Source organism: Phaenicophaeus curvirostris, chromosome 7, assembly GCF_032191515.1.
Source record: "Phaenicophaeus curvirostris isolate KB17595 chromosome 7, BPBGC_Pcur_1.0, whole genome shotgun sequence".
In the NCBI taxonomy this organism is placed as follows: domain Eukaryota; kingdom Metazoa; phylum Chordata; class Aves; order Cuculiformes; family Cuculidae; genus Phaenicophaeus; species Phaenicophaeus curvirostris.
Genome location: NC_091398.1, coordinates 4,110,601 through 4,123,827, shown reverse-complemented (window position 1 = coordinate 4,123,827; position 13,227 = coordinate 4,110,601). Strand labels below are relative to the sequence as shown.

Genomic DNA, 13,227 nt, shown 5'->3' with positions numbered 1-13,227 from the left:
ATTTCCCTGTGTTCAGGGAATTGCCAGCATATCAGCTGTAGTGGCTCTGCAGGTGGAGTGCATCATGTTACGGAGATCTGATGTGAGAATCTCGAAGAAATTTGTTCCAGCTGAACGATTACGATGACATTTTTGTCAAAACCTGGACTGTTTAGCGTGTTGTTGCTGTTATGTGGCTGGACTTACGTCAAAGCTGCTCCCATTTGAAGGTGTTTAGCCTTGCTTTTCCCAGACCTGCTCTCTATGCTGTGCTGGTTTTGCATAAACTGTGGTTATGTCCTCCAGTGCTCCCGTGTCTTTTCCAGTGTTCAGCACTCCAGGCTTTCAGTGAAGTGGACTTTGCTGACTGCAGCTCCTGTCGAGCCATCAGCACGGCTCCGCAGCGTCCTCTGAACACTCGAGGTTGTTTGTAGATAACCGTGACATTGCCAGGATTTCAAAAGCCCCGTCGAGTTAATAAGAAATTAATTCCACGGCCTTTTTTTTCCCCTGGATGACAGGAGCAGTGATGTGATTTTGTGATATTGCTGCCCGCTGTGAAGTGACCATCTCATTAATTGTGTAACGGTGTAAAACTCTGTAGCTCTGCATGTTTTATTGAGATGAAATCTTAAACCTGCTTTTAACTAATGCATTGCGTGCGAAACTGGATGTGTTTGTATGCTGGGCAAACAGTCGACACTTCTAGCTTCTGTCTTTGCTCACTGAAATGTGGTTTTCAGAGCAGCAGTGCGTCGCTCCCCTGTTTTACGTTATCCTGCCTGTTCTCTGCTCTGTGAAGAACTGACTGTGTAGGAGGAACATTACATCTCCTAGGCGGACTGAGGCTTGATGACCTCAAGGCTTGTTAAAACCTTTTTTGGCACCTTTATCTCTGTGTATAAATAGCACACAAGCCTGTACCTCAGCACTGGCTAGACCTAAAGTAGTGTTAAATGCTTTTGCAAGGTGGAAGTAAGCTTTCTTAGTTGCTTGTAGATGAAACACATCCAGACTGTACACTGTATTTACACACTTTCATTCCCTAACAAGTTGTACTCCATAAGATGCATGTGAAATCTGCAAGTTCTAGATGGTGTATTTAAAATGCACTCCTAACAGAAGGTCTGTGCTGAACTTAAAGAAAGGTATGCCCTTCCATAATTCCATTTGTGTCTCCCTACTTTCAGCAGCTCCATCTTAAATGTATTCATACAGCTTCTTAGAATCACAGAATCGTTTGATTGGAAAAGACTGTTGCGATCAAGTCCAAGCATACATGTCCACTACTAAACCGCATCTCTGAGCACCTCATCTGTCCGTCTTTTGAATGTCTCCAGGGATGGGGACTCCACCCCCTCCTCAGGCAGCTTTTGCCAGTGCCCGAGAACCCTTTCAGTGAAGGAATTTTTCCTGATACCTAATCTGAGCCTGTCCTAGTGCAACTTGAGGCCGTTTCCTCTTGTCCTATCACTGTCACTTGGGAGAAGAGACCAGCACCCACCTCTCTACAACCTCCTTTCAGGGAGCTGTAGACAGGTCTCCCCTCAACCTCCTTTTCTCCAGGCTAAACAACCCCAGTTCCCTCAGATGCATTCTGTAACCCTTGTTCTCCAGCCCCTTCCCCAGCTCCCTTCCCCTTCTCTAGACACACTCCAGCCCCTCAATATCCTTGTAGTGAGAAGCCTAAAACTGAACAGAGGATTCAGGTACGGCCTCACCTCACTGCTCATGCTGGGACCACACTGTTTCTGACACAGGTAACATTTAGGTAATGTTTTGAAGAGCCACTTAAAATGGTCAGGTGGTGCTGCTTGACTCACTGGCTTTTGCTGTGAGGAACTGAATGAACTTGGCATTTGTGCACTTGGGTCTCAGCTGATAGATTTTTGGAGTTGGCTTGGTAAGCGTACATTTTTATCAGCATTCTCGCTGTAATGCAGGAGGCGAGTGCTTTGCACCAGTCTGAACTACACTAACACAATGTATAATTATATATATAATTATAATGGCTTTCCAGTGCCTGAAGGGGCCAACAAGAAAGCTGGGAAGGGGCTTTTTACAAGGGCAGGGAGTGACATGGTGAAGGGGAATGGCTTTAAATGGGAAGGGAGAAGATTTAGATTAGACATCAGGAAGAAATTCTTCATGCTGAGGGTGGTGAGGTTCTGGCCCAGGTTGCCCAGAGCAGTGGTGGCTGCCCCATCCCTGGAGATGTTCAAGGCCAGGTTGGATGGGGCTCAGAGTAGCCCGTTCCAGTGGGAGGTGTCTCTGCCCATGGCAGGGTGTGGAACTGAATGGACTTTGAGGTCCCTTCCAACCCAAACCGTTCTGTGATTCTATGATAATATCCTTATGTAACTGCCAGGGAAGAGCAGGTGGAAGTTTGGAGTTCACCAGAGACAGACCAATGGATTTATCTGCATTTGCAAAGGTCACAAGGAATTCTCGGTGACCTCAAGGAGATGTGGGAAGTCCTGGGTGTGAAGACCCACCTCTAGGATTGTGTGCAGTTTTGGGTGCTGCAGTATAAAAAGGATCTAAAGCTACTGGAGGTTGTTCAGAGGAGGCCACAAAGTGGGTGGAAGTTCTAAAGGGGAAGTCACATGTGGAGCAGCTAAAGTCACTTGCTCTTCAGCCTGGAGTAGAGGAGACTTAGGGGAGACCTCATAGCAGTTTACTGCTTAGAAACAAGGGAAGGAGCAGTTGCTGTTCTCTTCTCCCTTGTAATCAATGATAGGACCCAAGGGAATGGCAGGAAGCTGTGCCAGGGCGGGATTAGCTTGGATTTTAGGAAAAGGCCTCTTCCCGCATAGGGTAGTGGTGGAGCACTGGAACAGCTCCCAGGGAGGCAGTCATGGTGCCAAGTCTGACAATATTCCCCAAGCATTTGGACAACTCGCTCAGCCCCCCAGTGTGAACTTTGGGGTTGTCCTGTGCAGGGATAGGAGTTGGACTCGATGATCCTTGTAGGTCCCTTCCAGCTCAGGACATTCTGTGATTCTGTGGGAGGTTCTGCCTCAAAGCATTGAACTTCAGCATCTGCTTTGAGCTCTCAGATTCTCCTACTTAAAAGCCCACCTATCCGAGAGTGAAGCACGCAGCTGTCTTATCTGTTTCTATTCTTTCATGTAAAAACAAGGCTGTCATACGGTTGCAAGAGACAATAGTGTGAACCTTTTCAAACCTCTTAATATATTTTCTCTGCTGTGTTGAAGTGATACTGAATGCAGAAGCTATTACCTTTTGAAAGGCTGGTAGGTAAAGAAAAAATGTGGGGGTTTTGTTGGAGTTGGTCAAAAGCAAGGCTGAAGTGGAGAGTGAGGATGCAAAATGGGAATTGCTGGCAAAATAAGTTAGCGAGGATTTGTGGGTTTGGGGTCTGGAGGGTCTGGAACCTTAACACTAATTCTGAAGATCCCCACCCTGCTGTGACTTTTGTTGGTTTGCTTCTTTACACTGATGGTTGAAATGCATTTGGTAAGGGGAATAATATAAGGAAGGCTGAATTACCATGGCCTCAGCAGGAATGCAGAGGAGTATCACAGGATCGTAAAATCATTTGGTTGGAAAAGACCTTTGAGATCGAGTCCATCCATTCCTGTCCACTACTAAACCATGTCTCTGAGCACCTTGTCTGCCTGTCTTTTAAACACCTTCAGGGATTGGGGACTCAACCATCTCCCTAGGCAGCCTCTACCAGTGCTTGATGACCCTTTTGGTGAAGAATTTTTTCCTGATATCCAATCTGAACCTGTCCTGGTGCTACTTGAGGCCATTTCTTCTCATCCTATCACCTGTCACTTGGGAGAAGAGACCAGCACCCACCTTGCTACAACTTCCTTTCAGGGAGCTGTAGGCAATGATAAGGTCTCCTGAGACTCCTTTGCTCGAGGCTAAAGAGCCCCAGGTCCTTCAGCAGCTCCTCATAACCCTTGTTCTCTGGCCCGTTCCCCAGCTCTGTTTCCATTCTCCAGATGTGCTCCAGCTCCCTCAGTGTCCTCTTTGGAGTGAGGGGCCCAAAATGGATCACAATATGCCTTCCACTGTGGGCTCTTGTTATCCTCAGGTCAGATTAAAAGGTGCTCCTAACCTCTGTATTGAAAATTCAGGGATCCGGCTTTGCATGATGAAATACTGTGCCTCTTGAAACACAGAAGACATTTGCTTTGCTTGATTGCTGCTCCCTCTTGTGGGTTCCAGGCCAGTTTAAACAACCTTGAAGTTCATTCTCGGTCTTTTTAGATGGAATAATTCATCAGCAGTTCTCCTCTGATCTACTGAGTTGAATATTGACTTTAAGGCTTGCTTTGCTGCGTACTTCTACAAATTGGAACATTCCTTTACATCAAGGGGGCTAAATCTGTATAAGCATTTAATTCACTTTTTAAACTGAATTTTCTTTTTTTTTTTCCCAAGAACCTATACTGCTATGCTGTTAGTACAGAGTACAACATAGTTATAGTATGTTTTATTGTCTTCTAAAAGCAGAGAGAAGCCCGTATAATAACTATCAGACTTGGCCAGTGCCTGCCATAAGGACAACATTAAAATCTCTCTTGTGTCTCCTCTCCTGTAGTCAGCGCTGCTGAGTTGTACTTCCCTGGCTATTCCTCTTGTCTGCAGGGAGCTGCTGTGTTGTACAGGTTGCTCCTGAAAAGTAAACTCAAAAAAGGAGCTCTGTTTGCTCCCTGCGAGCTCTTCCACACACCCAGTAAATACAAATCTCTTCACTGTGCCAAAGAGTAATTTTTTTTTTCCTTGTAGCTTCTCAATTGCTCTGCTGGCAAAAAATCTCTCTAATGTAACGCCTCGTGCCTGCAGATTTCAAAATCCTGCTTGTGTTTGTTTTCCTCCATAGGGACATTTAATCCCTGGTCTCTGAGCAAGCGTAGCAGAGTTCTGAATTGCTCCTAACTGATGGCAAAGTCCTGCGCAATGTCACTAGCGAGATCTTGGCGTGAAGCTCTAAACCTTCTTGCTGAAAGTTAAGAGACAACTTGTTCTGACCTATTGCAAAATGGAGAGGTCTCGCATCGGTGTGACTCTGAAGGCACAGCACTTCACATAATCTAACTCCAGTCTTGCACCATTTCAAAATAACAAGACCATTCATCTTAGTGTTGGGAGCTCTTAAGTTTCAGTCACTTAACACACATTGAACTGTTTGTCAACAAGAACTGGAATATGGCCATTAAATCTTGGGTCTCTCAGCCTTGGTGCCTGTCTCCTCTGCTTTTATTAGGCCTGATTTTCAGTTTTCACTGGTATGTTACTTCCTTTCCTTCTTGTGTTCTCATTCTATCATAGAATCATTTGGTTGGAAAAGACCTTTGAGATAGAGTCCAACTGTACCTATCCACTACTAAACCACATAACTGAGTGCCTCCTCTAACAGTCTTCTTAACACTTCCAGGGATGGGGACTCAACCTCCTCCCTGGGCAGCCTCTGCTTCTGAAAACCCTTTTGGTGAAGAAATTTTTCTTGATGTCTGATGTGAACCTGCCCTGGCACAACTTGAGGCCGCTTACTCTTGTTCTATTGCCTGTCACTTAGGAGAAGAGACCAGCACCCACCTCACTACAACCTCCTTTCAGGCAGTTATAAACAGTGATGAGGTCTCCCCTCAGCTTTACTTGGCCTTAAAAGAATAAATCAGCCTTAATCTTGTCTGGATGCAGACTGCAGTTCTGTGGAGACCTGGTGATGTTGATGGACATGGACTTCCCTGCAAATGCAGTTTCTCACTGTTATGCAAGTAGAAGAGGAGGAATGATTGCCTTTTTTTTTTTTTTTCCAAGGTGATTAAACCAGGAAGACTTGATTTGAGAAACAAAACAGAACTCAATCTTGTATTTATGCCCTTTCTTAAAGCCATGTATAGCTTCTTGTCACAGATTTGGCAATCCCTGAAACAGGTTTGGTAACCTTTCATTCAAAACCCCTTGAGTTTTTCCTTTTTCTTTCTCTAGATTAGTAGTTTGAGCATTGTTTTACGCAGGTGCCGAGTTTTGTATCTACGTTTTAATGTACTACGAGTGCTGAGTTGTGTTCAAGGTTTACCATCTTTTATTCAGTTGGGTGCAGCCCAGAATGTGGTACCCACAGACTGCATTGCTTGTGGAAGTCCCTCTATTTCTGTTCATATTAATATTGCAAATATTTTTACCACTTGGGGACAAAATCTCTGTTTATGTCCATGTTCAAAAAGAAGTTGGCGTTTGCCCAGCCCTGGAGCCATCCCCAACTTGTGTTTATGCTGTAAAGAAGCCGGATAAAATACTGCTGTTTACTGCAGGCTCCAAATGTGGTTGTTGTGCTTACTCTCTCTGGGAGCATCGTCAAGACAAATGTGTTTGCTCTCCAGTATTATAAACCAACGGCTGAATGAATTTTGCGTGCGTGCTGCTTTACAGAGAGCCTCGCAGCTGCCCCTCCCTGTGTGCTGCCTGCCCGTGGATCTGTCTTGCTGAGAAACAGGGGGAGCAGCTTTGCTCCCTCGCTAGAAAGAAATGGCAATCGAGCACCAAGACATGGAATTCAGCTCTTTTTATTTGTGGTATTGCACTAAGATGTCAAGCTAGCAAGAAGGCAGAGCCTTTCATCTTTCATCACCAGGGCAGTGATTGTGCACCTGAATTTGGCATTGGTGAGGCCATACCTCGAATCATATGTTCAGTTTTGGGCTTCTCACTCCAAGAAGGACATTGAAGGGCTGAAGAGCATCCAGAGAATGGAACGGAGATGGGGAAGGGGCTGGAGAACAGGGATCACGAGAAGCAGCTCAAGAAACTGGGGCTGTTTAGCCTGGAGAAAAGGAGGCTGAGAGGAGACCTTGTCACTGCCTACAGCTCCCTGAAAGGAAGTTGTAGTGAGGTGGATGCTGGTCTGTTCTCACAAGTGACAGGTGATGGGACTTCAAGTTGTGCCAGGACAGGTTCAGATTAGATATCAGGAAAAATTTCTTCACTGAAAGGGTTCTCAGGCCCTGGCAGAGGCTGCCCAGGCAGGTGGTGGAGTCCCCATCCCTGGAGGGGTTTAAAAGACAGGTAGATGAGGTGCTCAGGGATCTGGCTTAGTAGTAGACAGTTACGATTGGACTTGATCTTCTCAAAGGTCTTTTCCAACCAAACGATTCTATGATTTTATGCACCCTACGTAATACTGCAATCACATACTTCAGATCAAGGCTATTACTCAAGTAAAGTAGGTGTAGTACCTTGCACTTGGCCTTGTTGAACTTAATGAGGGTCACACGGTGAATTTCCCGAGTGACCAGTAAATTTTAAACAACATTGCTCTTAAACCCCATGAGCAGAAGGGAAGAAAACCATTTCCTAAGGGAATAAATGCTGCTAAACCACTGCTAGGATCTATGGAAATGATCACCTGCTACCTCACTTCTAACAAGCGCTTGAAGATCAGTTCCTCATGGCAGGGTTTCCTTTGGTAACCCATGCAAGCTCATGATGGAGTTCAGTTATTTAGACTTATATTTTTAGCAGCAGCCCCTTGTGACTGCAGGGCAATATAATTTATGAGGCAGGGCACAACTCCCTAATTGCTTCTTACGTTGTAGAGCTGTACACACTGTTCGCTGGAGCACTCTGCAAAATAAACGTTCTCCTTCTTTATGGGGGAAAAAAAGCTCTATGTCAACAAGACTTTCCAGCCTCTGGTTATATGCTTGAATTATATCTTGGAAATGGGTTTCCTCGCAAACAGATAAGCAAATGTTTCTCTGAAGTGGACAACGTTGATGTATAAATTCCTCATTAGTCATGGGTCTCTTCCCTTCCTCCTCTTCCCTGCCTTTGGCTCAAAATGTTGAGCAAGAAGACCAAGAATGCTGACCCCTGAAACACAGATAACTCACAGCAGCACCAGCGGAATGTCGGAGGGGAGCGTCTGTCCGGTCGTACTCCCTGCTCCTGGCTCTTGGGAATTCACAGAAAGAGAAAAACAAAGCTGTTGTATTCTGATAAACTTTAAAAACAAAGTGGAATGTCTTGCAAGAAAAATTTTCCATGAAAATTTTATTTTATCTTGCACCAAACTTGTAGGATTGCAAGGTGCGGATGAGTCCAGTTCAGATTAAGAGGATTAGGCTACAAGTAGAGTATCATGGGAAGAACCGTGATGGTTTTTTTGGCCAGTTTTCCTATGTGGGTGTCCCTGTTTCATAGAATCATAGAATCATGGAATGGTTTGGGTTGGAAGAGACCTTAAAGCCCATCCAGTTCCAACCCCCTGCCATGGGTAGGGACACCTCCCACTGGGCTCAGCTGCTCAAGGCCCCATCCAGCCTGGCTTTGAACACTTTCAGGGATGGGGCAGACACAGCTTCCTTGATGTGTGCCAGGGCTTCCCCACCCTCATAGGGAAGAATTTCTTCCCAATGTCCGATCTAAATCTTCCCCCTTCCCCTTTAAAGCCATTCCCCCTCATTCTGTCACTCCATGCTTTTGTCAAAAGCCCCTCCCCAGCTCTCCTGGAGCCCCTTTCAGTAGTGGAAGCTGCTCTAAGGTCTCCCTGGAGCCTTCTCCAGGCTGAAAAACTCCAATTCTTTCAGCCTGTCCTCATTGCAGAGGTGCTCCAGCCCTTCAATCATCTTCACATCCTCCTCTGGACCCATTCCAGCAGTTCTGTATCCTTCTTATGTTGGGGTTTCCAGATTGGACACAGCTTCAAGTGGAGTCCCATGTGAGTGGAGTAGAGGGGGAGATGGGATACATCTCAAAGGAGATAGTTAATCTTTTGATAAGATGTTTGATAATGAGATTCTTCAGTGTTTGCAAAGTATCTTAGAGTAAAGATAGGATCACTGTATATTTGAGATGCTATTCTCTGCCGTGAATATTTGCAGGTACTTGGGCTCAAACCATAATTATGCTTAGCTATAAGTGTGAATTTCATGTTGGTTGCCCATTTTGTTTGTTCACTTGGGGAGATGATAACCGAACCAGGGTGCTCCCAGAGTTTTCAAATGCTGCATGTGTTCCCCTCGTGCCCTGATGGAGGGTAAGATGGACGTGCTGCACCTCGGCCTTTCCGCGTGGTGTCCTTTGAATAACTGTGTTTTCCTCTTTGCAAAATCTGCAGTTGTGGTGGGGATGGTTGGTGCAGCTTTCAAATATTAAAGCTGGTTAGGTTGGAGGTAGAGTCTGGGAGATGGCAAAGACCAGTATTGTGGATAGACCAGCATAGAAGTCCTTTTTTACAAGGCAAAGTCTCTTACTGGATCACTTTTGTGTATGGTTTTTGTACACAGATGTCTGTATACTTGGGTTCTGTGAGATGTTGGTAACCAAAGCTCGCTTTTTTTGGTCTGCTCTTTTAAAATCCTGTGGGGTCTGGGGATTTGGGTTTTTTTCCCCCATTATTAAGCAAAGAACAGAAAAGTTTAAGAGTAGGTCAGGAATTTACTGATTTCTGGGAACTATTGTTAATTCTGTCCCTTCCAAAAGGGAAAAGTTGCATAACTTTTCATATACCCATATCTCCAATCTCTGATGCTTTCTGATGGTAGCAAGTTGTTAATATATTCAATCTCCATATGTTTGTGATGGCATTGCTTTTGAGTTTGGAAGCTGAATGGATTCCCTGAGCTGAATGATAAATACGCCCTGTCTAGGCTACCCGAGAGCCTTCCAGCTTCCCTGCTAGCCTGGTTCCTTGCCACCTTGCATCGTAGCCTCACGGGAAAAATCATCTGTTGATACTGGCAGTACGTTTTGGTGATGGAAACTGGACATTGTTGTCCTAAGAAGCACTTCGTTGTGGATACTGGAGTTCATTGCCTTGGTTACGGTTTACAAGGAGGTTTTGTGAGCTCTGCCAGCCGAGCTGCGAGGGTGCCAGGATGCCCACAGCAGCAGACAGGGATAATGAAGTGCGATGCGTATGTAGTTTCTTCTGTCTTTGTGACTGCATAGATTTTTATAGACTTTCTTGAACACTAGAAGAACAAGATTATGAACAGAAAAAAAAAAAAAAAGGACTTGTGTAACCTAATTTTTCTTCTAATAAGCTGTACTTGTCAGCCCTTTTCTCCTCAAAATGAGACTTGTTTTTTTCCCATTGTTTGAAAGACCAGTAGGTAAATGTGATATGGAGGGACATGACTGGACTTCTAAGAAATACTGCTTGAAGAGAATAAAGGAAGTGCAGAACAGTATTGCTTTTTCTTAGATATAAATGCAATAAGCTAAGTTCTGTGTCTAAGTGATGGGCAGTGGCTGCTGGCATTGCTTAAGAATTAATACCAGGATGGGCCAAGCTGGAGCCAGCGTGCTTGATGTTGCAGGTCTTGGTGTTTAAACCTGTCTGGAAAGGTTTATTCTCCCTTATTCCTACTTGAATCCCTGCTTCCATGCATCTGCAGCTACCTCTGGCACAACACGCCCTGAAGACAAAAATAATCAATTGGGTGTGACCTGGCTTGGAGGCCAAGCTTCCTTGGAATTATCAGTGATTGTAGCATACCTGGGAGATGACTGTGTGATCTCTCCCTCTTCCTTTTGACGTAGCTCCTGGGTAGTTCTGGGCAAGGTCTAGGAGACTGATTTTTCTCTAGGTACTGTGAATACACAACCGCCATCAGCTTAACGATGCAAAACAGCTTTGGGAAGCACTCAAGGCATCACCAGCTTCTTGGATTGTGGCTCTGTTACTGTAGTTACAGAACCGTGCACTCTCTCTCATTTTATTTAGCAGTTGTCTGAAGGATTTGGTGGGGTGTGGAGCACCAGGAGGATGGAGAGATGAAATAGAAAGTGTGTATGTATTCCTGTTCTTGGAACCAGGGCTTGTTTGGAAATCCAAGCAGAATGGGGCTCGCTGTATATGCAATCAACCCAGACACATTGAAGTGTGTGTTTTCATAGAATCATGGAATGGTTTGGGTTGCAAGGGACCTCAAAGCCCATCCAGTTCCACTTCTCTGCCATGGGCAGGGACACCTCCCACTGTGGTCCAAGCCCCATCCAACCCGGCTTTGAACACCTCCAGGGATGGGGCATCCAGAACTTCCCTGGGCAACCTGGGCCAGGGCCTCCCCACCCTCATCATTAAGAATTTCTTCCTAATCTCTAATCTAAGTCTTCCCCCTTCCAGTTTTTAAAGCGATTCCCCCTTGACTTATCACTCCAGGCCCTTGTAACAAGCCCCTCCCCAGCTCTCCTGGAGCCTCTTTCAGTACTGGAAGCTGCTCTAAGGTCTCCCTGGAGCCTTCTCTTCTACAGGCTGAAAACCTCAACTCTCTCAACCTGTCCTCATAGCAAAGGGGGTTGAGTGCTCTCAGTTCTCTGCTACCAGAAAATGACGGTTCACTAGTATTAAAAAGACTACCTGATCCCTCAGTTCCTACCCAGCAGGTTCACAGCACGCTTGTGTGTTTGAATGGATCCTGAGGTACGATGAGCTTCCTGTAAGCCAAAGAAAAACCAGCATCTTGGCTTCTCTATTGATTTAGAAAGTATTTAGAAAAAAAGGTTGTTTGGGGGGGTCCTCAGTAATTTATGCTTTGTATAGGAAGCAGTCGCATCCCTGGTGTATCCTTGTATCCTCCAAGTGTTGGACAGTACAAGAACTGCACAGATTTGCCAGTAAACATAAGGGGGTGTTAATTCGCATTAACCAGGAAGACTGGAACAAATCATCTATTTTAAGCTAAGATGAGAACATACAAGCCTCTTCATGCTGAGTTGTTGCGATGCTTCAGATTTACACACTTAACATCCATCTCCTTTCCTTTTGTTCTCTGTTAAAACCTCTCCGTATAATGCAGGATGTATTTTTCCCAAAGAATTAGCTTCAGTGCCTGGCCCCCAGCTACCTTGGGGTGAGCTGCCATAGCCCAGAAGTGCCTCCTTCAGAGCTGATTGTCCCTTTTGAATTTCTGCTATGCCTGATACTGTTTACTGCACCAAAATGAAATGCTGGGCAGTCTTGAGGAGTTAGGGCATCCCTCCTCTTGGACTCAGGCTGCTTGTAAGAGAGAGGCTTGCTTGGCATTGCAGGGGAGAGGCTGCCAGCCTTAAGGCTGGAGGTGCCTCTCCAGGCAAGCAGCCAGCTGGGGTGGAAGGCAGCGCTGCAGGGCACGCCGGGGTTTTCCTTGGGGTATGGCACATCACTGTTGATCTCTGCTCTTGCTGATGGAGGAGAAGGGAAACTGAGCTGACCAGGAGCTTTAATCAGTCTTAAAAGAACAGGCTTAGTGCTGGGTGTTATACAACTGAATAGGAAAGCGTTTCCTGGTCGTGTTACGTGTGCGTGGTTCCTGATTTCATCGCTGTAAGCCATAATGACGATGGTGTGCTTCCCAGTCCCCTTCATTTGGCTCTGCTGGGATGTGAACCTGCCGTACCCTCCAACCAGCTCATATCTACTGATGAGAAACAGAACCTGAGGCGATGGCGTATTGTACAGCCTCCAGCTGTCATTCTCCAGAGCAGCTTAGACCTCACTCTTTCTAATTAAAAACCAATACCTTTCAGGCGTGTGATTTTGTTCCAGCAGACATTATTTATAAATGTATTAGTTTCTTTGTGTTTCCATGCAGGCATTGAAGTGCATTTAAGACAGCTTGGATTCTTTTTTTGAAGTGAAGTTGGGTCCTTTTCTCTGTAATGAAGGAAAATATGAATTAAGTGGAAAAATAACTTGTAGGCTTAACAGGTGGTTTTGGAGTTTAATGAAAGATGGAGACTTTGGAGACCTTGCAGCAGCCTTCCAGTACTTAGAGGTCTACAGGAAACCTGGATAAGGACTTTTAACAAGGGTCCATGGTGATAGGACCGAGGGGGGATGGTTTTAAACTGAAAGAGGGTGGATTTAGGTTAGATCTAAGGAAGAAATGTTTTACTGCTAGGGCGGCGAAGACCTGACCCAGGTTGCACAGAGCAGTGGTGTCTGCCCCATCCCTGGAAGCTTTCAAGGCCAGGTTGGATGAGGCTTTGAGCAACCTGATCGAGTGGGAGGTGTCCCTGCCCCCGGTGGGGAGTTGGAAGTGGTTGATCTTTGAGGTCCTTTCCATCCCAAACTATTTTGTGGTTCTGTGACTTAGGTAAAACCACAGGCTGTTTTACAAATGCAAAACTTTTCACTTAGCGAGTTTCTCCCAGGGCCAGGCTGCAAGTCAGACATCCCTGATGCCCTGTTTGTAAAGGAGAAGTGTGTCTGGCCTTTCCAGGGACAGTGGAACATGGCTGAGCTCCAGGGACTGTCAATGTATCCAGCTGAAGTAC

The 13,227-nt window shown here is 45.6% G+C and overlaps 1 protein-coding gene across 18 annotated transcripts in view; it reads left to right on the top strand.

Moving 5' to 3' along the window:
- LRRFIP1 (LRR binding FLII interacting protein 1) overlaps positions 1–13,227 on the top strand; it is a 125,047-nt gene that overhangs the window by 34,910 nt on the left and 76,910 nt on the right. Inside the window, exon 1 of one of the 18 annotated variants that reach the window (XM_069860572.1) lies at positions 3,154–3,236. The exons of the other annotated variants lie outside the window; for them this stretch is intronic. Within the exon in view, the coding sequence (XP_069716673.1) occupies positions 3,207–3,236 (30 nt within the window). The 5' untranslated portion in view covers positions 3,154–3,206. Of the gene's footprint in view, positions 1–3,153; positions 3,237–13,227 lie in introns of those variants that run through there. 18 annotated transcript variants of the gene reach the window in all.